Here is a 25,688-nt window from a genome sequence, read left to right as displayed (position 1 = left end):
TTATTAGGACCTTGTTACTTTTTTGAGAGCGGGGAGGCAACGAGCGGAATGACCACTGGGTGGAGCCTTCATGTTGGCGCTGGTGACAGCAAAGCGTGAGCGGAGAGGCAGAGGAGGGAGCAAAGTATGTGAGGAAGCCTCCTTCCCAAATGGACTGTGTCAGTGTCAGCGTGCTGCGAGCTCACTGTGAGAGCTGATAGCTGTGAAACCTCAACAGTATCTGTGGTCCTGCCTGGAGGAGCGGGCTCCTTCTCTCCGCCACTAGATGAGGATGTCTGTGCAATAGGATCTGAGTCCTTTATCACCAGAGGTAAAAGGAAGAGCTGAGGAGGGAAACTGGAGAACATCTCATTCAGGTTTGCACTGAAACATCTTTCTGTGCTTGGGCTGCTCTTCACAATGTTGTTTGTGTTGTCCGTCTGTGGGAATTTGCTCAGATTTTTATGACAACCTGTTTTACTTTAACTCTTAGACTTTGTTAAATAAATAAAGCTTTGGAGGATGCATGCTGTGCAGCAAAGCCAGGATAGAAATCATGTCGACCACTTGTGGTTTGACTTATCTGTATGAGTGTCCTGTCATCCTCCAGCCTGGGTTGCTGCATGGTTGAGAAGGCCTGTTGTTGGCACTTCAGTCACTTGGTTGCTTGGGATGATTGAGCACCGGTGCAGTGGGCCAATAACTGGACAGCGGGTTGCTGTCAGTGAGGATGTCAGTTGTCTTTATGAAGTTGGGGGGGGTGGGAAAGATGTAAAAACTCTTCACTTCAATTCCTTAGAATATAGAACGTGTCTTCTCTGTTCCAGATTATACACCCCTGAAAGATATGTCTTCATTTGAATGCATTAGAAAGTAATTGAAATGCTAATGTTGAAGTACAGAAACTCGAACCCTGTGTTTGAGCTTTCTGGAGGAATGTGACTGTTTCCAGACACAAAGAAGGAGCTGTGATCTTCCCACTGACTCCGTGTTCTCTTGCCACACACTGACCCAGGCCTCCCTGGCTTAACACAGGGCTCCTTCTCCTGCAGTCCCCTGTCACCTCAGATACACCCACCCACAGGCCAGGTCAAGTTCGATGCTAAGTTTTCATCCAAGCTCCTTTTCATTACAGATACATTTTTTTGGTTCCTGGATCTTTGGACCTGAAGGTCAAAGATGACAAATTTCTTTTGGTTGATCACATTAAACCGTGCAATTCCTTCTTTCTTAGAACAGTAATGTTTGTGTGTGTGTAGCTGAAGGATATGAGTGAGCACCCTTGGGATTAGCTTTAATAATGAGATTCAGTCTCGGATGAAATGTCACATCTTTTTTTGTTTGCTTGAGCAATAAAAACTGCAAAAAGCAGAAAATCTACCAGAGTTTATCAGCTTGTTCTCTGCAGATGTTTGCGCAATGGCGAATGAGAACTATTGATTGTTTCCAGCTAAATTCAGTAAATCTTATCATCGAGGAGTCTGCGGTTTGCTGCGATTGGAACAATCTGTTTTGTCGAAAGGATCCGATTGACTAGAGACTTGGCGGACTTGGTGCCTTTCGATCATAAAAAATACAAATGTACTTTCCCAGTTTATTTACACAGATTTAATTCGAGATGCACAGATTTATTTATTTTTTTTTATTCTGGTTTTTCTATTGATGCAGTATAATTTTTTTCCTTGTTTTGCTGTCATCCATTACTTGTGTTGGGACCAGAGGTGATGTCACACTGTGTGAGTGAACAGTCGATATAAAACGCGATGTTGCTGAATTATTTCTTAAAAGAAAACTGATCAAAAGTTTACGTCATGCAGGATAAGAGCAGCTCTGATCCCTGGAAAGCGAAAATCGTCTCGATAACGGTTACCAGACGATGTCTCTGTACATCTATGATGATTTTACGATAAAATCCAGATGAGACATTGGTAGGAAATAACAAAAGAAGCTGATGTTCTTTTGTTATATTTTATTAATGAGGCAGACTGAGCAGCATGGTAGAGATGGTATGGCGGTCTCTAATCAAGCCTAATGAAAAGTGTGCTGAGGCCTTTTAAGATGTTATTCAGCCTCACATACATGAAGAAAAAGCTTGTCTAATGTGTTTGCTGTGTTGTGCACTTCATCCAAATGCAATCAGAGTGCGAGCTAACTAACGCATGGTAGCAGAAATGGCTCTCGATGCATAATTGCTCTGTCAGCAGATGTAGGTATAGTGTTGCAGTATAAACATTTTCACTTACAGATGTCATTGCTTTCTTATCCCACCTTATTAAACATACTTTTAAGAGCACTCAAGGTAGCTGCATATATAAGAAAAAATTTCGTAAGTACATGATTATTGTCGTTTATTTATTTTTTTTACTGATTTTTGTACCTTCCGTGATGAGCAAAGCTCTGTAATTTGGGTCACATCTGGAGCAGTGGGGGAGGCTGACAGGGGGGGGAATCTTCTCCGCACACAGAATTCTAATTTCCTTATTTTCCGAGGAGAATTCTTCTGTGATCTGGGTGGAAATGAGACGTCTGCCTCCTCTGCCAGGATGGCAATCAGGATGGGTATTAGTGGCTTTCTCCCGCTGCGGGAGACGGTGCTATAATTGATATCTCCCTTGATGTAACCCACCGCAGTCCTCTCTGCTGACCCAGCCCTCACTAAAAATGGATCCGCTTTTTCTAAGAACGCTCAAAATACTCCAAGATGCAACACTTTAGGGCATGCGTACTGTCAGTGTCTGTCTTATTTGACTGTGCGATGCTCGTATTTAAGTAGATGAAGAAATCAGTTTCCAGTAGTTATGGTGCAGAAAGGCTGAAGAAAGCACCTTATTACTATAATAGAAAACCGTATTGACTGTTTTGAGGCATAAAGTTTGAAGAGCACTCTGAAATAATGAAAACCAGGATAAAAATCAGATTATACTGTAAAATGAGTCACTAAATACTTATTACATTCCTCTTTTTGATTTCTAAGGACTTATTGAGTACTTAAAACGAGTGCCCTGCTTTTATTCTTACGGTAAGTTTGACTTATGAAGTTCTCTGATTGAAACCAAGAGACTTCAGAGCTTTATTTGCATATTGCAGACTCGCTCTGAAAATCAGGGTTTAGTCACTTCCAGTAGGAGGAAATTAGCAATCATATTTCCACGCACATCTGAAGCGAACCTGAGGCAGCCTTTTGAAAAAGTGCAAAAACAGCCAATCAGGCACTCACCCAATAACTTCATGAAGACAAATAGCTAGCGTGAGTTTGATTGGGGAACACAGTTTCCCTACTTGTAAACAAACTGCATATCAAGGGGAAAAAACCCCCCAAAAAACACAAGCACTTGATGTCCAAAGTAAAAGAAGGAAGAGTGTGCTTCTCTTTAGGAATTTTATTTATTTATTTGGATTTTCAGGATATTATATCATATCAGGGAAGACCTTGACCAATCATGTGAGCCTACTCTGTGCTGGTTTAGACCTGGAATGGTATTTTAATCGGGTCAAGTGTGGCTTGAAAATGTTTTTTTCAGCCATTTAAATTTGCATCGGGTTGAATTTTTCAGCATTTGACCTGCCGATCAATTAAAAATTAGACCAACTCAACAACTTGCCAATCGATTGGTACATCTCCAATATTTTCTTTTTGTGTTTTTGTTTGGTTTTTGTTTTCTTTACACTTATTAAAAAATTGCAAGATAAGTTTGGCTAATGTTGAGTTGTCGAACATTCCTGACACAATGCCAGGAACAGTGGGGAAAAAAGCACAGTCGGTGTGGATATGCAGGTTCATGTCACAGCTTCCTGGTCTTTGTGCATTCCTGCAGCAATAGTACACACAGTTCACCTGAATGATGTGTTCTCTTGCCCTGTTGATATGCTGACAGTGTTTCCACTTCTGCGTCTGAGGCATTTGAGACTCCAGTTTAGATTTGGACGGGGATGAGGAAAACAGCCCTGTCGGTACATGATTCAAATAATAAAGATGAATCCCAGCAGGGTGTACTCTTCATTTCTCAATCTTTCCTCGTTAGTCTCTCGCTTGTTTATTTTCACTTTGTTTTATTTACTGTTCGTTTTTATTTATCTATGTTTTTTTTTAGAGATGGGGCTTTTTATTTGCCTAGTCAGTGCAGAACTTTGCAGACTAAGAGTTGAACGGTGCTCTCTCTCTCAGCATTTACCTAATTGGATGAGCTTCCCCTCATTTGCTGAGTTGTGGGAAATAAGCCCCAGTCTGAGAATCTATGGCTCAAGCACTCTAGAAAGGGCTCTTCCTTTCCTTATTATGTTGATTAATTTATTCTGATTGACCGTCTGTCCGGTTGATTTTATTCAAGACCTTTTCTTTTAGTCTTGAACATGTTCAAGACTAACATGTTCAAAAAAAAAAAAAAACGCTTTTATTTTTCCAAAAAAGTCTGAGGAAGGTCAAAGATTTTTATTCTTTAAATCGAAATTCCCTGCATAGATTTGTGCCTATATATATATATATATATATATATATATATATATATATATATATATATATATATTTCATTCTCACTTTTTTAGAATTTTCTTCCCCAACAGAACCAAATTGTAGTCTTTTCTGCTGCTCATCTCCTGTCTGTCTCCTCAGTTTTTGATTCTTTTCAGTCAGGAATGTTGTGGTTGCCTTGTGTCGTGCCTGACTGTCGCATGGCTTCACAGTCATGTTTCCAGAAACAGTACTTGACTAACCGCTATAAGACTTTTGTCCTGAGGCGTCCTCGCCCCGTTTGATAGGATGTGTCCTGGTGTCTCTACATCCTGTTGAGTCCTCTGCATCAGCAAAATCAAACTCCTTGGTTTCCTTGGATACTGAGAAATGTTTTATGGATGATGCTGTAGGTTGTAAAGGTAGGAAGTGTGAGAGGTCAGCCTTTTATTCCTCAGGAAGGAAATATGGTTGTGCTTAGGTCCCTAACTGCCAGCTGAAAGGCCTTAGCTGAGTCCTCACTTCCATTGTCTATTATCCTTTAGTCAGACATTAACAGACATTCCAGTAAATGTCATGGGTATTTGCCTCAAGGTACTCGGACTCACATGCCTCCTGTTATTAAAATAAGTAACCTCCTTTTATACAGATTTCACTAAAGGTGAAAAGTTAATTTAATGGATGGATGGAAAAGGGACTGAATGTCCGTTTTTATGGAAAGCTGTGAATTCAGTTTTGGACAATTCTTCGCGCTCACTTTATAACCATTGCTTTGTTAAATGTTTCTGGAGTTCCATTGGGTCAAGCTTCTGCTCCAGACCTTTAACCTTTCAACTCTATTGCTGTGTTTCTAAAGAGCAGAGGGCAGGGCTTGTGCTTGGAATCAGAAAAAAAAAATACTCTCAATATTAAAATTCAAATGATTTCCAAGTAGCCCAGAGTTCTGCTTCCTCAATTGATGCAATACTGTTTTTAGAAAGGAGAAGCCATTCTTGTGTCATAAGAGCGAAAAGTAAAATGAATCACCCTCAGCTCAGGAGTAAAATCACTGAAAAGGAGTCCGTGGTCAGACTGATATTACATGAAGTGCTGATGCTGCTCTCTGTGCAGGTAGCACCCACGCACAAGCATATTGTGCTTTAACCGGGACGTGCTGCTGATGGCACAGGCCGAGCTAATTATAAGCCCATATTGCGAGAGCGACAGAAAGACTAGAAGCACTTTGAGAGCCGTCACTTTTGTGCTCCTCTGAGCTTCTCTGAGCTTTTTCAGTTGTCACTCTTCACATCGCACCTCACTGCTGCAGATATGTGTCCCAATTTGGGTGGCGGTTTAATGTATTTTTTGTATTTATTAGCATTTATTTCTTTATACTGAAGATGGATTAACACAGTTCTTACTACATAAAATCATCTTTTGTTGTTCGTTTTTTATTTAGACCTGTTACGTTCTGCTGCTGCTGCTCTCTTAAGTTTCTTGCTCCGGCTTTGCATTCACCTTTTGGTTTCAAAAAAAAAAAAAGAAAAAAAAAAAGAAAAGATTAGAAATTATAAAGTATAATCAGATTTTGGATCACTGACGCACTCCTCTGGGATATACTTTAGGAATAGACGTGTACAGATAAGCCTAACGATGCTAACCTTTCATCTTCTCTTTTATCTCCGTCCAGTTCCAGACGATCTCACTCCGGTGGAGCAGCAGGAGCTGGAGAATATCCGCCGGCGAAAGCAAGAGCTGTTGGAGGACATTCAGGTAATCCACAAGAAAGACATGGTTCTGATAGTATGAGATGTATTAAATATATCAATATAGATCTATATATATATATATATTACAGGTAATAATGTGATAAAACCCCCAGTAATTTCATATTGGTAGGAAAAAGATTCATTTAACAACAAGAACACTATGAAATGGAAAAATATATGAAAAGTTATTTCCCTGAAATATTTGTTTTGCAGTCAGAATTGTTTGTCTTTTTTTGAGTTGTCTTATGAACTCCTGAGGAATGTGAGATATTTCCTACTAACTAGTCATTTCCTTTGGAAATGTTCCCCCTCATTTCTCACCCGTTTCTCTCCTCTAGGTGTCAAAAGAACAAACCTCTGTGTATCCATCTGTACGAGTTCTACTTATAGAGGCTATTTAAATGCTTTTTTTGAATTTTAAAATGGGCGTAAAATAAAACAAGCAAATGACTGTGATGAAATGTAAACAAGTGGTCAGTGGAATATTTCTACAGTCAAATCAGTTCTGTTAAATTTCCATACATGCTTCCTTTCCATGACCCATGTGCAGTAGCTGATTATAGGTTGCATCAGATTAGTCCTGTCACTTGGTAACCAGGAGTAAGTAGTAAGTGGAAATCTCACCCAGGGGACAGACCTCTGGTGCCTTGACTTCTACTGACCCTTGTGGGCTCTGGAGGTGGGATCCATCACCTCATTTTTATGAGTCTGGGGCACCATCGCTGCCCTTCCCCCTCCTCCCTCTCTCAACACCACTGTTGCCACTGTTCCCTCCTGGCCCCCTCAGTTGTCTGCATACTGACCCCACTCCCCTTTTGTGACTCCCACACCCGTCTTTCTGTTGCTCCTGTGTTTCAGCCCACCAGAGCCCCTGTCGTTGTCTGCATGAGGACGGTCTTTGTTGGTTTAGGCAAGCATCTGAGGAATGTGTTGTGATTGCATAGCCCTTGAAAACACAGAAGTTCCTTTCGTGGTTTATCTTTGCTAAGTTACTATTGTCCACAATGAATGATTTACAATCACTGAAGCACGGTATGAATGAATGTAGATTTTAAGAGTACTACTATGCATACTGCTTCTGAAAATCATCTAGAGAAGAAACAAGATTATTTGCTTTCTTAAATAAATCAAGTGTAAGAGGTCTGTAATTAGTGTAGACTATTTTAGTTCAGGGTTAACTCATCTATATGTTGGTTCTTATGCATGCTTCTAATGCCAAAAAAAAACCCTTTTAAAGTCTGTTTTCGTGACAAAACCCAAACTTTTGAAGTTTTTACTCACTGTAAAAGTATTTGGTTAAAGTTTAGATTTTAAGCTACAGATAATTCAGTGCATTGCAAACCCCTTAAAGAACTCTGTAAGTTATTTAATTTGTGCCACTGAGAACCACTGAAGCAGATCTAGTATTGTTAGTAGCTAACTGTTAGCCAGTTGCAGTATTATCCTCACATTGCTTACAAATCAGTCACATCTTGCCAGCTACTTTGTCAAAACAAGACGCCTTTATTGGTCACATCCATCAACACAATTACCAACTTGTCACTTCTTGTAACTTCTTGTTTCATTTAAAAAAAACAAAAAAACATGTCCCATGTCATATTGTTGGTGAATATTGTGATAAAGATATGACTCGTGATAAACATTTAAGTGTTTCGGTTCTTTTCCACTAACACCTCTTCAGCGTGGCTCATCTTTGCTTAAGTTCGTTCCACTTTGGGTGGTTTTTCGTAGCACCTCTAGTGAGTGGGGTTTTCATTACAGTGGGCAGCCCCACTGTACAAGACCACGTTGTGTTTGCATGACGTGATCGATGCAAACACAACGCAACAATGGAAGAGATGGAACTTTTGTTTGTGGGTGTTTGTCTGATAAGGGCAACAAGCCAGAGACTTAGATATTGACGGACAGTCTTCTGGTGTCGGGTTTTAAGCCTAACTCGCCACACTTGAAGTGAGTACTAAAAAGAGGGCTTGTAGCTCAAAACCCCTAAATTCGAGTAGAAACAAGCTGAGCCGTGCCTCTCTGATTAGGTGCTAGTAGGAAAAGGACCATTAACGTCAATCTGCTTTAAGTTTATTTCAGTCACAGACCTTCAGATAGTAAGCTGCTTGGTATTTATATAAGTCGCTAATGTTACTACAATTCAAGCAGTCTTTTGTGATTCTAATGCTGCATTTGCTGCTATAGCAATGGCAGTAAGCTTATGATACACTGTGCAGCCATAGACTTCGGTGATAAATGGAGGACTGCTTGTTGCCTGGTCGACTGCTCAGATGACTGTCTAGATGCAAATGCATGGAATGCCGTGTGTTGGTGCAGTCTTACAAGGTCTCATTAATCTTCTAGTAAATCGTTCTCAATATGCTTAAAATATACAAATATTACATTATATGTGCTGCACTCCAAGATTCCACTCCTTCATCAAGCAGACATCATGTTCATCATCATGGTCTTATCACCATTACACCAGTCTGGCTCCAGAACAATCGACTTGATCGACAAAATCAGTCTCTAAAGCCATCAGTAAAGCACATCATAAGACATAATCAACTTACACACTGTGTTGGATCGGTTTATATCGATTTTATTGCCTTCTGAGGTCTGCACCCATGAAAACTGTAAACTTTTTTTTCTTAGATTCTGTGTTTGTTGTTTTGTGTTGGTTACACCCTTTTGTGCATCACTGTGATATGGTAGACCGATGATTTGTTGTATTTTAAGACGGATGTTTGTTTTCTTTGCAGCGGCTGAAGGATGAGATAGCAGAAGTGACCAGTGAGATTGAGAATCTCGGCTCCACTGAAGAGAGGTAAAAAAAAAAAAAAAACAGACCTTACTCTTCCCTTTGTTTTGTCTAAGCTGGCTCATTGCATCCCCTCTATTAAGTTAGCAAAATGAAGCTGTCAATTATTCATGTTTGATGGCTAAGTTGGGCTTTCCATCACACCAAATGTCCTCTATAAATTGGCTCTGCTTTTAAGGCAGTTTAAATGTTTCATCAGGCACACCCCCCATGATGGGAGGCCTCATTGAATAATGCAGTGGGTGTACTGGCAGAAGCAGACAATGGATGGTCTCTGGAGAAGGAGGGCTTGGGATTTGGTCTACTTAAGTGGATGGGGATCCTATCGGCTATGAAAATTTCCATCCAACACTTTTTCACTTGCATCAGTAACCCACGGAGGATCCACGTACTTTCTTAGGGTTTGATTTGCATGTGTTAAATGTAGGAAAATCTATCCACTAAGTTCATCTTATCACTGCCAAGATGAGTGCTGAACTTTGGCATTTAAAAACCAAAGGAACACGGATGTCAACGACAGGAGGCAATAACGTGTCCTCAGCTCAGAATTGAGGCGCACTTTGACCCCTGAATTATTCAGAGCCTGAGAAATGAGACATTCCCATATGCAGCTCAACCTTTTAACATCTCACTTGATCGGCACGGCATCACTAGCCCCTGCCAAAAAGAAAAATGTCAGCGGGAAAGACACTTCACACTGAATAAATTTACTGTGTCTGCCTGTTCCCTGCTGTTGTTTTTTTTCCCCCAGCCAGGATCAGACCAGAACAATTTGTTGAAATAATTTGTGACTTGTTTGACTTTTAGTTTTGCTTTGGCAAACGGCATAATCCCATCAATCTCTTGGTCCTGTTTTTTTTTATTTTCCAAGTTGTGAATATTTTTTCACCTTTTGTGACGATCATTACAGTAAAAGCACAAACTTTAATGTATTTATTGGGAGTTTTTGTTTCAAACGGACACAAAATGGTGCATAATTGTGTGTGGAAATAAAAATAAAAGCAGTAGCAAAGTAGAAATCTGCAAAAACTCATTTAGAGCCTGAAAACTGGATGAAGCACATCAAGTTAGAACAATTTTCATGTCTTGCTACACATTCAAAATTGGATTCCCATAGCTTACTGCTGCCACTATCATGTTTCACCACAGGGATGGCATGTTAAGGATGATGTTTAGTATTAGTTTTACACATCACATAGTGATTTACATGACGGCTAAAATGTTTAATTGTGAGCTGTTACGGTAATAATTAGTGGTATCGGGGTTCTGAATATGTACAAATGCACACTTTTTAGATGTTTCCCCCTCAAAGCTTTAATGTCATAAATGCATCTCTGTTCTACAACACATTGTGTTGCTGTCAAGGACAGCTGATGACATTACTCCTTGCTGACTTTCCAGGAAAAATATGCAGAGGAACAAACAGGTGGCCATGGGCCGAAAGAAATTCAACATGGACCCCAAAAAGGTTTCTGTCCGTAAAAACAAGTTTTCTTCCCCTCACGTTTGAACGTGGAGTGTGTAATTTGGATGTCTGGTCTCTTCCTCAGGGGATCCAGTTCCTGATTGAGAATGACTTGCTGAAGAACACCAGCGACAACATTGCTCAGTTCCTCTACAAAGGCGAGGGTCTGAACAAAACGGCCATCGGAGATTATCTGGGAGAGAGGTCAGCAGAGTTCTTTCTTTCCTCTTTTTGCTCTTTCTAAACATCTCGCTCTTTTGCTTTTGATCTCTCTTTAGCAGCGCACATCCGTGTGAGAGATGAAAGCACTGAATGCAAAGAGCATAGCTATGCTATTGCTTTGTTTCCGCTTTGTCAGGCCCACACCCCTTCCTTTCCCAAACACTGGATATTGGTTCCACATTTCAAGCACCGTCTCAGGACAGTGCCACTTACTCAACAGTCCTCCACATGTCTTTGGTTAGTACACTCATTCATTCCAAGTGATGGGCCCAGAGACTCAGAAATTGGGAATGCGTATGTTTTACGTATTTAAGGATTTCACTGGAGAGAAAAGGTCATCAGAAGAGAATATGATCAATGTCCAGTCTGCTCTACTCAGGGCTTGATGGGGAAATTAGGCCTACGCTCACAGTGGGATCCACTATAAGCCCTCGCTGGATTATTATCAAATTTTAAAGTTTTTGATGTCTTCATTGCATGAAGAGTCTTGAGATTCTCGTGGTCATTTGTCCACTGGAAGTGGTGACTGGATATGACGCTTAGCTCCTTCGAGCCTCGCCATCATCCCAAAGGAGAGATCATTTACATTAAAGGGTTTTAAGGGCGGGATGACCTCATGATCGAGTTTGGATGATAAGTAAGCAGGGCGGTGGAGGATTCAGCTTCCCTCCTGTTGGATTCATGAGGAGTATCGCTTATAATACTGATGTTTTAAACGGGTTTCAAGTTGGTCAGAAACAGAGTCCACAGACACATCTTTAAGGTTAAACTTTTACATTTTGAATTTTTTTTTCCTTTTGAGTATATAAATTTGTTAGAGGTGCAATGCTCAGGTGTTTACATACCAACATCGTTTACCAGTTTTCTATGGGCACAGAGAAATTGTGAATTTTGTTGCCAAAGTCTTATTCCTGGATTTTTATAAAGCTTTGCCCTGCTAGTACCAGTTTAGGCCAATTTTAATTTCTCAGTAAGATATGTAAGATGTTAGAACGGCTTTAGAAGTATTTTTCTAGCCTTCTTGCTGTTAGCAAATTACCAGTGACTGGAACAAGAATGGATTTTTGATGTTTCGATCGTTTGGTTAAACAATCACATCATCTTTAGCTCGAGCTAAAGATCTGCCGATTCTGCTTACCTGATTATAAAATTCTGGAGGTAAATGTTAGGATAACTCTTAACATTTTCCCTTTTTATTTTAAATAAGTGTTGATTTTCTCACTGTGTTGCTGTAACACATTTATCTTGCTGTTTCCGTCAGAGATGAATTCAATATCCAAGTCCTCCATGCTTTTGTGGAGCTTCATGAGTTCACAGACCTCAACCTGGTTCAGGCCCTGAGGTAAGACATCTACTTTCAAAAGTTGCAAGGGTGCAGCTGTTAGCTCTAGTCTCATAAAACACTGAGGCAAAGAAATTCATCTGCTTCCCAGAGGAAGTGAGAGCGTTGCTGATTAAAGTTTGTATCATAACAGGCAGTTCCTGTGGAGTTTTCGTCTGCCGGGAGAAGCCCAGAAGATCGACCGTATGATGGAAGCCTTCGCTCAGCGCTACTGCCAGTGCAACCCCGGTGTTTTCCAGTCCACAGGTAAATTTGATGTGTTGCTACAACTTCACAGCTTTACAAAATATGTGAGTTGGACAGTATGTTCGATATCAGAATATGCTTTCTTAATCTCGTAGAGAAAAATGACAGTTGGAAAGCTAATAGCCAAAATGAAATTTGAGAAAATAATAAAAAGTATATGTGTATACGGAAACATTTACAAATCCATATAGGAGTCCAGAGAAAACTTTAACTTGGAGTCGCTCAGAGTTGGAAGTTGCATAATTTGATTGCTACAGGCAGGAATGATCTTCTGCGGTGCTTTGTGTGATTTTTTTTTTATTCTAAATAGGATTTTATTAGTAAGAATTCCACAGAAATATGCAAAAAGGCATGCAAAAAATGTAACCAGAGTGCACACAGTTTTCATTTTTCTGTGTTTAGCCTCCTGTTACATCTGGGTAACACACCAGATGTTGGAATCTGTATGACAAAAACACAGACTGTAAGGCCAAGACGTGGTGGCCAGTTGAGAAAGATCATTTCAAAGCGGCTCCTTATCAGCTGAGCACGTGGTTTCTGGAAAACGATGCTCCCAACAGAGCAGGCGCCAACATGCGTCAGATGGATATGAATATTTAATGTGCTTTCTCAAACCTAGCAGTGCTGATAAAGTGCTGCTGTGTCAGCCGTGTCGTTCCAGCGTTCATACTTGATGCACGTTTAGAGACGCACATGCATGCTGGAGTGCCCACGTGCGGTCTGCCCACTCTGCTCGCAGACAGTGCTACATCTGTCCACTCCTCTGTGTCCGAAATCACGCCACTTTCAGTTCAGCTGGCTCACAATCATACTTAATCATATTATCATACAGTGGAACCATGTTTGTGATGAACTTTAACTTTTCACCCACTTGTAAACCGTCCGGCTGTTGCTGTGCGTTACAGACACGTGCTACATCCTTTCGTTTGCCATCATTATGCTGAACACCAGCCTTCACAACCCCAACGTGAAGGACAAGCCGACCGTGGAGCGTTTCATCTCTATGAACAGAGGCATTAACGACGGAGGAGACCTACCTGAAGACCTGCTCAGGGTGAAAAGAGCTTCCCTGCTTAACCTCCAGTGATCGTTCCCTCTCACATATATACATTTTTTTCCATAAAACTTTATTTTCTTTTGTCGCAGAATCTATACGACAGCATAAAGAATGAACCTTTCAAAATTCCCGAGGACGACGGCAATGACCTCACACACACTTTCTTCAACCCGGACAGAGAAGGCTGGTTGCTGAAGCTGGGTGAGTTGGAGACTCTGGTATTACATCTCTGCAGCTCTTTCCAATAGAAGACTTTGTTTTGGCAACGTTCTCTCCAGAGCTCTATGGCCTCCGAGTGCCTGTGTGTGTGTTAAGGTGCAAGTGTTCATATGGGAATAGGTGTGCAAAACACCTGAAGGCATCTCTCTGCCTGCTTTAATGTATAATGAATCAAGACTAGAACAAGTCAAGGCATTTCAATTATTTAAGATCATAAACTACATTCCAAGCACGCAGAGGAAAAGCAACTGAATTGCATGCATTTGAAAGTAAACACACCCTTTGAACTTTATTTTATCAGGTTACAACTATGAATGTCTTATCAGGATTTTGGGATATACAGAAGGAAAGCGACACATGGGTTTAAAGATGTTGTATTTAACCCCCTTTACTTTGATACGCCCAAGCACAATCCAGTACGACCAGTTGCCCTCAAAAGTCCCCTAATTATGAAGTCCAGCTGTGAGTAATTTAATCCCAATATAAATATGAATATCCTGTGAAGCTTTCAGAGGTGTGTTTGAGAAGATTGGAGAACAAGCAGCATCATGAATGCAGCAGACAGTTTAGGGATGAAGTTTAAAGCAGGGATAGGTTGGAAAACAACATCCCAAAGAGCTTTGTTACTCTAAACCTGCAGACATGACTGCTCAGCCTATCCAACTCTGTATTTTCTTTCCTTTTTTATTTTTATTTTTATTTTTTTTAGATTTTTACTCATAATACATTTTGAGCCACAAATCAATTTTCTTTCCTCCTCACAATTCTAGATGACTTTATCATATTAAGATCCCAAATGGATAGATTGAAGTCTGACGTAATCTGACAAAATGTGGGAAAAAATACATATACCAATAACTGTTATAGAAATAATTTCACATCCCCTCTGACCCCCCCGACTCTTCAATCTTTGTTTCCTCTGAGATGTTTCCGTTGTACAGCTTCACTGTGAACAAGGAGGCCTGCATGAATTTGGAATGGGAGAATCAAATATTTACATCACAGTGAATCTTTACAACCAACTGTAACAATAAGTGAACAGTTACTTTTTCCAATGACTCCTAATGGGGAGAAATGAGTCAGATAATCATGGTGGAAGGTCAATTACTTGACATAACTGAAATAAACCTAGGTAGATTTTTATTTTTTTATTTTTATTTTTTTATGTTTTTTTGTACTTGTAGTGTTTTACAGAAGCCATCCACATTGAGTGGAGCTCCCCCTTGTGGAATGGAAGCTGTAAAGCAGTTCATTGAAGCCTCACTGATTTTAAAAAAGACTGTGGTGATATAATTACTTACCATTTGATTTGTTATGTTTTTTTCCCCCCCTCTTCGTTTGTTTGTTTGTTCCCATGATTTTGGCTGTTGTCTTTCCTCAGGAGGTATGTACACCTGCTCTTCCGAAAAAGCTAGTCCATCTCTCGGCTCTCAGGTGCTTTTGGTGGTCTGCCATGCTTTCTGTTCCGTTTCTCATGTTTTAAATTTGATTCAAACAAGGTTATGTCACTTTTTCGTCTCTTCATTGGCTCATTTGAAATTTCAGATGTTTGTCTCCTTTTTTTTATGTCAATAAGCTGATGGGTTTTATCTCCGCTGGGCGGTCGCTGAGTGCATTCGCCACTTAGTGGGCTCGAACTCAGGGAGCTGCTGCTGCTGAACAGCTTTTATTCCTCTGTATGCTCTGTTGGTCACTCTCTTGGATCTCCTTTTTTTGTTAGGAAGGTGCATTATACCTTTTTAACATCCTCTGAGCACAGAAAAGATTTTAGAAATAACCAAAACCTTAGAGAGTTGCTCTGTGGTTGCATGAAAAGGGAATACTGCATCTTTTTATCAGCAAAACTCTGCTCTACTTATCTCATGCTAGAACTGGATCTGAAGAGTAAAAGTGTGGTTGCAGCCTGTTTTGGTGGACCGGAGTGGAAAAAAAACTGTGGGGGGGGGGGGGGGGGAGCATCGCAAAAATTGGACTCAATTGGCATATCTAAGCGAAACACACAAAAAATGCAAATTGGGTAGATCTGCCAGAATTATGAGCTTCCTCCTCTCTGCAGGAGTTAAAAACATGAACATTTTGCTTGTTGTATAAAACCAAAACATGCTTCCTTTTCACCTCCCACGGCCTATCTTGCATGGGCTACTCCCTCCTCTCCAGCTCCATTCCAGTCCAACAACATCCACACTCCCCTCCTGCAGCAGCAGGCTGGTTGGCTTCTCCTCTTTCCGGATGCTGTTGCAGAGGGGACTCTTTTTTTTTTTCTCTGTGAGGAACCGACGTGGCTCGTCTGGAAACGGCTCAATGATCTTTGTGATTCTGCCAATGCATCTGTGTTTTTTTTCTGTTGGTCTGCTTTGTTTTTGTTTCTGTTCGACACGTGGCGAAGAGCCACAGATCTTCATCTCCGTCAAACGTCAACAATGTCTGTAGATACTAAGCTTAGACATAAGTTGTGTCTGGAATATGATTGGATATCATATACAGTCTTTGCTGTCATATGATGACAAAAGTGTGTTCTTTGATTTGTACAGAAGTTTCTAAACCTGACCTGTTGGGGAGAAAAAAGGGTTGTGCTGCACACCTTTGTTTCTTTCTACTAACCTCGGTGGTGGGATTTTCTTGTCTAGACAAACAGGAAATTCAAGTCTGAGATGCCGTTAGAGAAGGCAAGAGTCCTGTCTGGCCTGAGCTCTCCTATTTTTCTCAGTTTGTCGGCATCCCATCCCAGCATTTAGCCGCCCATCTGCTTCTCTAATCAGGTTTCCCTTCACAGGAAGTATTGGTGACAGAGGCCAAGAGGTCAATCATAGATCAGTGAGTGCAGAGTTACCCACCAAACCCCCTGTGGTTCAAACCAAATCCTCAGGCACCTCTTGTTTTGCTAAATCAGATTAAAGTTTGAACCTGGCATTAAAATCCATCCTGAGCATTCAAGTTTTAGTTTATGTCTTTACATGCAAATGAATACAAGTCACCAAGTGGTTGACATTTTTTTTGGAAGTAAAACACATCTTGATGTTTGATATTGACTGCCTTCTTTTAAGTACATGCCCCAGCGAATCAGAGAGAAATAAATGTTTTAAAGCTGGGTGGGATGCAAAGCAAGGAGTTTTAGTCTATAAATCTTGATTTATGAGGCCAGTAGTTTTCAAATGTCCATAAAGTCTGGTGAAGGGGAGAACTTGGTGATAAGCGGTGTGGTTAACAGGAGGCCCCTGGAGCCGTCATCTGTCTGTCTGTCTGTCCATACATCCGTCTGCCTGTCTGCTGCTCCACTCGGCGCTTCTGGTGCTCGTCTCTCTTTCTCTTTGTCTCGCCGAGCCGTTCTGATTCTGGCTGTTTGCTCCACAGGGGGCCGTGTTAAAACTTGGAAGAGAAGATGGTTCATTCTCACAGACAACTGTCTTTATTACTTCGAGTACACCACAGTGAGTATCATTTATCACAAATCCCATTGCACGTTATTCTGTAGAACCCAGTCATTTACATTTCTTTTTTTTTTTTTTTTTTCCCCTCAGGACAAAGAGCCCAGAGGGATCATACCGTTGGAGAATCTGAGCATCAGGGAAGTTGAGGATAAGAAGCCTGTAAGTAGTGCACCCTCTAGTGGTGCGTATAAAGATTACAAACGATAAGATCTGTATAGTGTGTTAGATTTGGCAGGAGCTTGGAATTGTAATTTTCATTTTCTGGAATTCTGTCCATGTTATTTCTGCAGAATTGCTTTGAACTTTTCATCCCCGACAACAAAGATCAGGTAATAAAAGCTTGCAAAACCGAGGCGGATGGACGCGTTGTCGAGGGCAACCACACCTTCTATCGCATCTCTGCCCCCACTGCAGAGGAGAAGGATGAATGGATGAACAGCATAAAGTAAGAACTTTTTCTCACATTACTGTGCAGCTTGTTCCCTCTGGAACTGGAGTTTGAAACCTCATTTTAATGTGTTACACTGTCCCAGTCAAAGTCCAGACCTAAATCCACTTCAGAATGTGTTGCACAATTTAAAATTAATGTTCACACATAAATTTTGCAGATCCATTGAAGTCTGTTGTTTCATTGTGAACAAATTTTGAACAAAAAAATCTAGGAATATGAAATAAATATATTTAAACTACATAGATCCGCAGATACCAGTGACTATTCCAGCTCTATAAAGGTGTAGTAGTTTGCACGCTGTATTCCTTTGCTTTTTTCCGCTAACAGCTTTCTCTGTGTCTTTTTCCACAGAGCTGCTATTAGCAGGGACCCCTTTTATGAGATGCTTGCAGCCAGGAAGAAGAAAGTGTCGTCAATTAAGAGGCACTGAGCTCCTCCGACGTTGCACTTGACAGAAAAAGGGGGCTGGAGGTCTGACTGTCTGCCTCCCCCACCCGGGTTGGTGCAGAAGCCACGGTTGAGGTCTCCCTCAGACGTCTCCAAGCGATTCTTCACGGATTGGTTCTGGAACTCTACAGGCCAGAAAAAAAAATAAAAATAAACAAACAGGAAGCATGCTGGGGATTTAGATAAGAGCCGGGTCAAAGCTTCCTCCAACCTTCTGTCTGAATGTCTAGTCTTTTTTCTCACAGCATTGGAGGTTCTGTGTCTCAGGCAGGAAGGGAATCTTGCTGGTAAAATCCCCTTTGAAAAAGCTTTAAAAAGTCATTATTCAAATTCATTGTATATATTGACAACAGTCTCCTTTTGCACACGTCATTTTAACTCAGCAGGTCTGACCCAAGTGTGGCACCAACAACCAAAAGATTCCTCAAAGCTCTTCTCTGACGTGCTTTAATATCTTTTAGTAACAAGTGTCTATTTTTAAAGCTTTCACCGTTGAGTTCTTCTTTTTGTCTGCTTTTGAATATAATAGAGCTTTCTTGCAGCAGTAGCTGCTGAAAGACTTTCAGATGGAGGGTTGGAGCCATTTGGAATATCTAGTCCTTTTTTTTTTTTTTTTTCTTTTTAAAGAAAGAGCAACTCTAAAACCTGTTACAAAAGAGTTGCCACTCAGGAGATTAAAACAAAAATGGAGAACTCTTCACGACATAGCTTGCCTCTCTGAGTCAGAGTCGTTAAAAGTTTGTTTTCTAAATATCCTGGAGATGCTTCACGAGAGATGAGCATCTTCATCACCTCAGTCTGCAAAACACATTTATTGGCTCCATTTAGTCCACTGCAGCACAACTCTGGACATTTAGTTTCAAACAGATATTTATTTATTTTTTTCTAATTTGGTCAGTTTGGTTATTCCAAAGTTTTATTGAAACGGCGTAAGGATAAATAGAGACAAATATGTAATTATTTGCAAAGTGGACCTTGACTGTTGGGAGACTTAATCATCTCCAGTTATCCAGTTCGCACTTGTACACCCCAAACTGAACTCTGAAAAATATCCGTTGCCATGCAGACGGTGGGTTTCCTTTTTACAGAGCTTCCAGGTTAGTGTGGACAGAGCCCTAGTTGCTTTCTCACACTCTTTGTACTTTATATGAAACAAAAGATCAGCATCACTGTCTAATACTGAGATAATTTAAATGCTAGAGAATGTTGGTGCTTGGCACTTTTTAGAAAATGTGACTGGAATTGCTGCTGGTTGGCGAGTCTGATTTAGTTTTCTTTACCCTTTCAAGCACAGATTTTTCATTCTTCCTTGTTTGTTTTTTGAATTTTTGATGCATCATTTGCTTTTTTTATTTTTTTTGACATAACCTCTCTGACCATTGGAAAATACTGTAAACTCCAGGTTGTGTGGAAGCCATATTGTTAAAAAAAAAAAAAAAAAGTTGCTGTTGAAGCTCTAAACTATGCCTGTAAACGAGTGGGATGTACTTCGTCTCAGGATGTTTTTTTTTTTTGTATGAAATAGGGCAGATGGGAGGGCTGCAGCAGTGACAAACTGAAAATACAATCACAAATTTTATATTTAGCTTTCTTTCTTTTCTTTTCCTTGTCCAGAGTTGATTATCTGTTCAGTTTCCTGTTTGTCATCCCTTCGGCGACTGCTCCCAAGAGGATTAGGAAAGAATGCGGAGCAGTCAAAATTCTCAACAGTATTGTTTTATTTATCGAAGTTGTACATATTTAAATATATAGTGGGCATTTTGTCCTGAGTTTTGTTAGTTTTGACATTATTTTGTTTAGTACATTGTTATAGTATTTCACATTATCAGTGCCATTTACTCAATTTGAAATAAAGCCTCTCAACGCTGACTCTTATGGAATCTGTGTGCTGCAGTTTGTAAGATTCTCCAGCAGGTGGCAGTAGAGGATAAGCTCAATCCTCCCTTAGTTTTTGGGTCGAGAATATCGCTGTATGTCCAGATATAATAATATTACCTCTGTGCGTATGTCCTTGAAAACTGAACTTCCACTTGAGGGCAGCCTTGAAACTGAATCATGTGCTCCCCCCCCAACCCCCCTCCCGAGTATTATTTCAACCACACAAATAAAAAAAGATCCTACCTTCTGTTACTGTTTAAACCCGGCCTTTATTTAACACTCCATAACAGTTCATACTACCTCACAGTCACAGGCTTGCTTGTTAAAGTATTTATGGCACAAAATTTCGGCGCAGCAGGGTAAGGGTCGATATTTACAAGTGAAAGTGTATCATATTCAATGGTGCCTGGAAAAGTAATCAATAGAAACGACTTTCTCAATGGGACAGTCGTGCAGGAAATGGAGGCATTAACTGTCATACCTTTCAATAGAAAGCCCGTTAGAAATGATGAGGTCTGAAATGCATTAAGATTCACATCCACTCCAATAATTTCTATCTAGTAGGTTTGACTGATTCTTAGGGTGAGTTGAGTCCCGTCAGTGGCTGAGATGCAGTTCAGACTCGGGTGGAGGTACATATTGTTCCCCCTTGATGACAAAGAAATGATTTCTCAGTTTGCTGTCATCCTACTTCAGTCTCATGGTTCTGCAAAAAAGTCTGATGATCTGAATCAGATGATTACGACGATGTAAACTAATGCATGAAATTGCAAAAAATGGGGAAAAAAAATAAATAAATAATTGTTAGTCAAGATTGTGTCAGCAGATCCGGGAAAATGGAGAAGAGAAACTCGAGCAATGCACAAAAGTACAGAAATCTTCATGATTTTTGGTTGAAATTTGGAAACAACCGATTTATGTTTGCTCAACCAAACATAAATCACCCTCCTGAGTGATTGAGGAGGGAGTTCCTACTGGCATGTAGTAGGACAAACAGACTCTTTCTAATAAAGTACCAGAAGTAATGTTGGAATGTAAAAAGCAAAAAACTAACCCGTCTGAAGTTGTGTATAAAAAAAGCAAGATAGACCATATTAACATCAATCATGCAATCGGGTTCAAAAAAGCTTCACTGTTTAACAGCGTTTACGTTCCCTGCATTAAGAACTGGGAACTTTGTCAAGAGTCGAGGGGAAGGAAAAACAAGCCTTGGGATTTCTGGAGCTGCCTTTATGTCGGCCAAGAACAACCCAGAGCAAAAAGCCAAGCAAACACAGGAGTGATTTTAAATAAAGTAAGGAAAAGGTAGAGCAGCCAGAGTCTCCATGTGAAACCAGCATAACTGTGGAAAACACCTGACTGAAAAGAGCTTAATTTGGACACTTCCAATGAATTTTCCAAGAAGACTGGGAGAGGCTTCCAGGGCAAAGGTGTTCCAAAGTTTTTTTTTTGGAAAGGTGCTTTCGTTTCCATAGGAGCCTTAACTAAATATCAAACACATGATGGAAATGACAGAGTTGCAATATTTTATTCATTAGCGTGAAGCATTAAAAAAAAAATAAAAATAAATAAATATAATAAAATCCTCCACAAAGTCTTGACTGGATCTGAAAACCTTCCAGTCAGCACTTCCTGAAATCAAAAGCTGCTTATGAAAGTCTGTATTTAAACATCAAATTTTGTTTCCTGTGAGTTTTTTGCAATGCTGGCACTTCCATTTGATGTTGTGTTTTATCTTAAAAAAAAAAGAAGTCCTTTAAACATCTTGTGACTGAGCGTCAGCAGGCAGCAAAACCAAACCATGCCCACAGAGCCTAAATGGATCACTGTTTGTTTGTATAATATTTCACTATGGTCCATTGGTTTCAGCTTTTAGCGAGAACATGGGTGCAAATTATGAAGCAATTTGTTCCAGATGTGCACTGAAAAGACCAAGATTCCTCATTTGCATTTGTGCATGTGGTTTTCAAATGAAACTGAAGCTTTTTAAACACAATTTCTGAAAAAAAAAGAAACAAGTCCGATGATTACCCGTAATTCATCTTTGCATGGCCGCTTATCAACAATATTTTGCATCTCTGCTGTAAAACAGGATGAAAGTGATGTTTATGAGAATTACAGATCGGGGCTTAGGAGGTGACTGCAGCTGATGGGAAATGAGAGGCACGCTGCTGCAGGAAGAGAGAGACAAAAAAAAACAAACAAAAGAGTTGAAAATGTGTGGTGGTTGTGAAGAAGCTGCAGAAGTGGGGAAGTCTTTGTTTTTCTCATTCTGCGAGGTTCTTGCAGCAGAAGCACGCGAAAGTGCTCATCTTCCTTTTGTGGTTAAGGTCTTTGTGTGAACGGGAACGTGACAGAAGCCCAGACTTGCACCAAATGAGTGGAACGAACAGTGGCAGGAGCGAGCTCGTGCTGTGCTGAAATAAAACCCACGGGAACAAACTGTACCCGGGTGGATGCACAGAGGTAAACCGGCCCAGGTCACCTGAGCTCCTTCCTGTGAAAACAGTCAGAATCTCAGTACTCAGGACTGGGCCTGTTGCAGCTCTCTGAGGCCAAGCAACGGGATTCACCAGCTCCTCCTGTAAGTGAAGACATGTGAGAACAGTCAGGTTCCAATTATGCCCAGACCGTTTCCCAGAAGCTCTGAATCCCTTCCCCCCCACCCCTCCACCTCTGCCTCTCAGCCCACCACTGCAAGGGAAGGGGGCACCCCACCGTGCCCTTAGCTGGCCATTCTTCTCTCAAACACTGGGACAAAGAATGCAACCCACACACACGCACACACACACACAAAAGCTTGCACATATGTGTTCTCTGTCATGCAGCACAGACTATTGAGTGTTTCCATGCAATCCAGTTCATATCGGCACAGAACTTGCCGTTACAGGTCTTTTGGATTTCAGGTCCGTACGTGATATTTTGAGTTTGGCAGGTGAGTCATTGCTCACACATGCTACGAGTTCAAATATCAGCCAGCTTAATGCACAGCCAAACATTAAACAGACAAATTAAGGTAGTCGTTTGCAGCTCCTATTTAAAAAAAAAACAACAACAAATCTTTAGTTTTATTTTCAGATATATGCATCGCGTCGTAGACGCATTCCACGCTCTGCGGTGCCGGCGGGTGTTCTGTTGCTTTACTGGAAACAAAATCCTTCTCAGATCATTTCAGGAATCCTCCCGCTCGGCTAGGGGACACCGAGTTTTATCCACAGGGCAGGACTTCTGAGAAAGGGCGTTTTGAAACAGCCACAACAAAGTCTCGTATTTACCTCCTCCTCCCACAAACCCCCCGCCCCCCCATGTTACCTTTATCTGTGCCTCACACACGACTGTACATGGATTACAATACTGCAACTTTCGCATGTGCACGTGCAGTTTACGGTTACGAAAAGAAAAGACAGTGGAACAATGTCAGCATTTTTTCATATGCGTAAATCTATGTGAGGTTCGAGGATAACAAAATATCAACACGTTTTTAGCTTCAAGAGAAAAAAAAAATCACAACTGCTTTTTTCAAGTCAATGAAATAAATTGTTCATTTTTCACACAACACAGCGATGCAAATGAACAAATGGGAGGTTTTTTTTTTTTTTTTTTTTTGCAGTAAAAGACTACTTTTCTTTCTTGATAGTTTCCCAGAAGCTGTTCATTCTGTGACACCGTGACCCAGTTACGAGAGCGGAGAGATAAGACATTGTGCTGTTAAAAAGTTCTCTTTTCTCTTCTTTTACAGTCACAGCGACCAAAATAAGAGACTTTATGAGCAGTTGTAAACCACCCTTTGCAGCTAATTAAAGGACCTTGTAAATAATTTAACAAACACACACACACACACACGGCGCATAACTTCAGTTACCGGTAACTGCACGATTAAAGCTGAGAAGTAATTCAGCCCCTGTCAGTCATGCTAATGTTTGTTCCTGACTGGAATCGGTGCAAAAAAAAAAAAAAAAAAATTGGATTTTACTGAGCAGAATCGAGTTGGGAGCTAGACGTTGTCTGTGTGCAGCGCTGATTTGATTTGCAGAAGCAAAAGACGGATCTGTCTTTTACTTGTTCACATTTTGCGGTTGTTGAGTTGCTGATACAGAACAAAATGTGGTAACTTGGTGGGGAGAAAAAAGACAGAAGCTTGTTTGTCCCAGTGGGAAAAATGGGGAATGTGGGTGGCTCTCGTTCTGGGAAATCCTTTTTTTGTGCGTGCGTGTGACAAAGAAACACATTTTGTCCCACTCAAGTGGTTTTGCATCTTTATCTCAACGTCCTGGTGAACCATCCTGTTTGTTATCTTTTGCTCGCTGTTGCTTCTCGTACATCTTAATTGCACGAAATCCTGGGAACATCGTGGATGTGGATAAGCGACGGGAGGCTTCTAGAACAGGCACGGTGCTTGTTTACATGCAGAAGACGGAGGGCTGGGGACAAGCTGTGCCTTCCTTCCAAAGATTGTGAAGTTAAGATTGGGGGTAAAAAATGGGATAAAGAGAGGCAGGACTCTGGAGCGACTCCAGATGAATTTCCTGTCTGCAGGGAGTGCCGGGTTAGAGGAGGGACAAAGGAAATGCCTTTCAGAAAGAGGCAAGGCATGGGGACTGCAGAGTTCCTTTCTAATCTCTGCTTTAGAGTCAGATACCTTTCTCCTTTTTCTGTGAACTAAGGCTGATGAGTTGATAAATCTGAAGTACTGTGGAACATTTGAAACATTAAAGCAGGAAATGTCATTGCTGGTTATTCATATAGGGCTAATGCCCAAGGATATCAATGGAAAGTTTAGTGAAAGGGAAAAAACATGATGGAAAAAAAGGTGCAGAAGCAACACGGATAACTGCTGTCTTCTTTCTTTCTTTCTTTGGGTTTATGTATTATTTGAATTCGATTAGAAACTGCATTTTGAGTTTTCATCAGCTGTGAACCACATCCGCGACTTGAAGTAGTACATGGCGGCATCATGGCGCATTTGCCACCACGTCTTTTCCAGGGGCAAAGTTCACTCGTGTGCAAGGCGCGTCTCGCGGGAGTAGCGTTTCTGCCCAGAGTCGCTGTTGGGAAGACGTCGGCGAAACAAAGGGACCGGCGTCAACAAGCCAAGAAGGAACCCAAAGAAACAGGATACAGCTGGCATCTTATTAGAGGAGAGGAAACAGATACTCAAAGGCGATGACAGAGGAGAGAAAAGAACAATTCACTCAAGCAAAGCTCAGAAACGGAGGACACCTGCATGAGTAACAATACGCGCTGGTATGACGTCATGGCGTCTGAAGCCAGGGAGATCTTGTGCAAGGTCACTGAGGACTCAGCCCTCACATATGGAGTCCCTCAGCCAGACAGGGAGGGCCTGTTGCAGATCAAAGCGAGCTGGTATCCTCAGGCGCATGTAACTGAGTCAGGAAATTCTGCCAGTGTGGGGCATGAAGGAATGACGCTTTTTTTTTTTTTATCATCAGGGAATGGAAATGAAAATATTTTTCAGGTGAATCCCCTCTGATCCATAGCAGTCCCGTCCAGCACCTATCGCAAGTTGTTATAAGCCTCCTTATCAGTGGCCATAAAACGAACACACAGGAAAGCTCAGCACACTTACTGGCACACATGAGGCTTAAGTTACAACCACTATCTTGCAGAGGAAGCGCACATGTCAACATCTGCATGTGCTTTTGTGAAAATAGATAACCAGAACATGATTCCTTGCGGGGCTCATATGCACACGACCACTCGCTCTTGCTCAGACTCCATGTTCCCTCACCCCCACTTCCCGTGCTTTTTGACCAGTTGTTTTCGGTAAATAGCACCTCTCAGCGAACCCGCACTTATCTCCGTGACAGATTTATTACAGCTGGCTCAATTGAAAGCTGCTTTGTAGGAATCAGAGACTGTTGTTAGCATTCTAATTATACCATGTGCTTTCCTCATCTCCAAGCATCCGATGCGGATAAATAGGTATTAGCAAGAA

General features: G+C 41.0%; 1 protein-coding gene across 3 annotated transcripts; it reads left to right on the top strand.

The window, feature by feature from the left end:
* Positions 1-329: 329 nt before the first annotated feature.
* LOC103140956 (cytohesin-1) lies at positions 330-19,726 on the top strand. Of its 3 annotated transcripts, XM_016673524.1 has the most exons (13): positions 332-356; positions 6,096-6,178; positions 8,919-8,983; positions 10,379-10,445; positions 10,528-10,646; positions 11,926-12,006; positions 12,140-12,252; positions 13,158-13,306; positions 13,399-13,511; positions 16,878-16,956; positions 17,047-17,115; positions 17,247-17,401; positions 17,759-19,726. In XM_016673524.1, exons 4-13 carry the CDS (start codon positions 10,386-10,388, stop codon positions 17,835-17,837), a joined length of 1,017 nt encoding a protein of 338 aa, XP_016529010.1. In that variant the 5' UTR covers positions 332-356; positions 6,096-6,178; positions 8,919-8,983; positions 10,379-10,385; the 3' UTR covers positions 17,838-19,726. The 3 variants fall into 3 exon arrangements, with proteins under 3 accessions (XP_016529011.1, XP_016529010.1, XP_007556396.2); XM_016673525.1 differs by lacking the exon at positions 17,759-19,726 and having other exon boundaries at positions 330-356; positions 13,399-13,510; positions 16,880-16,956; positions 17,247-17,405; XM_007556334.2 differs by lacking the exon at positions 332-356 and having other exon boundaries at positions 6,076-6,178; positions 13,399-13,510; positions 16,880-16,956.
* The last annotated feature ends 5,962 nt before the right edge of the window (positions 19,727-25,688 follow it).

The sequence above is a fragment of the Poecilia formosa genome, unplaced genomic scaffold, assembly GCF_000485575.1.
Source record: "Poecilia formosa unplaced genomic scaffold, Poecilia_formosa-5.1.2 Scaffold78, whole genome shotgun sequence".
Taxonomy (NCBI): domain Eukaryota; kingdom Metazoa; phylum Chordata; class Actinopteri; order Cyprinodontiformes; family Poeciliidae; genus Poecilia; species Poecilia formosa.
This window is presented reverse-complemented; position numbering and strand designations above follow the sequence as displayed.

Coding starts and splice junctions, on each gene's coding strand:
- LOC103140956 (XM_016673524.1), top strand. CDS start 10,386: ATGCAGAGGAACAAACAGGTGGCCATGGGCCGAAAGAAATTCAACATG. Junction 10,647..11,925: donor GGAGATTATCTGGGAGAGAG/GTCAGCAGAGTT, acceptor TGTTTCCGTCAG/AGATGAATTCAATATCCAAG. Junction 13,512..16,877: donor GGCTGGTTGCTGAAGCTGGG/TGAGTTGGAGAC, acceptor TGTTTGCTCCAC/AGGGGGCCGTGTTAAAACTT.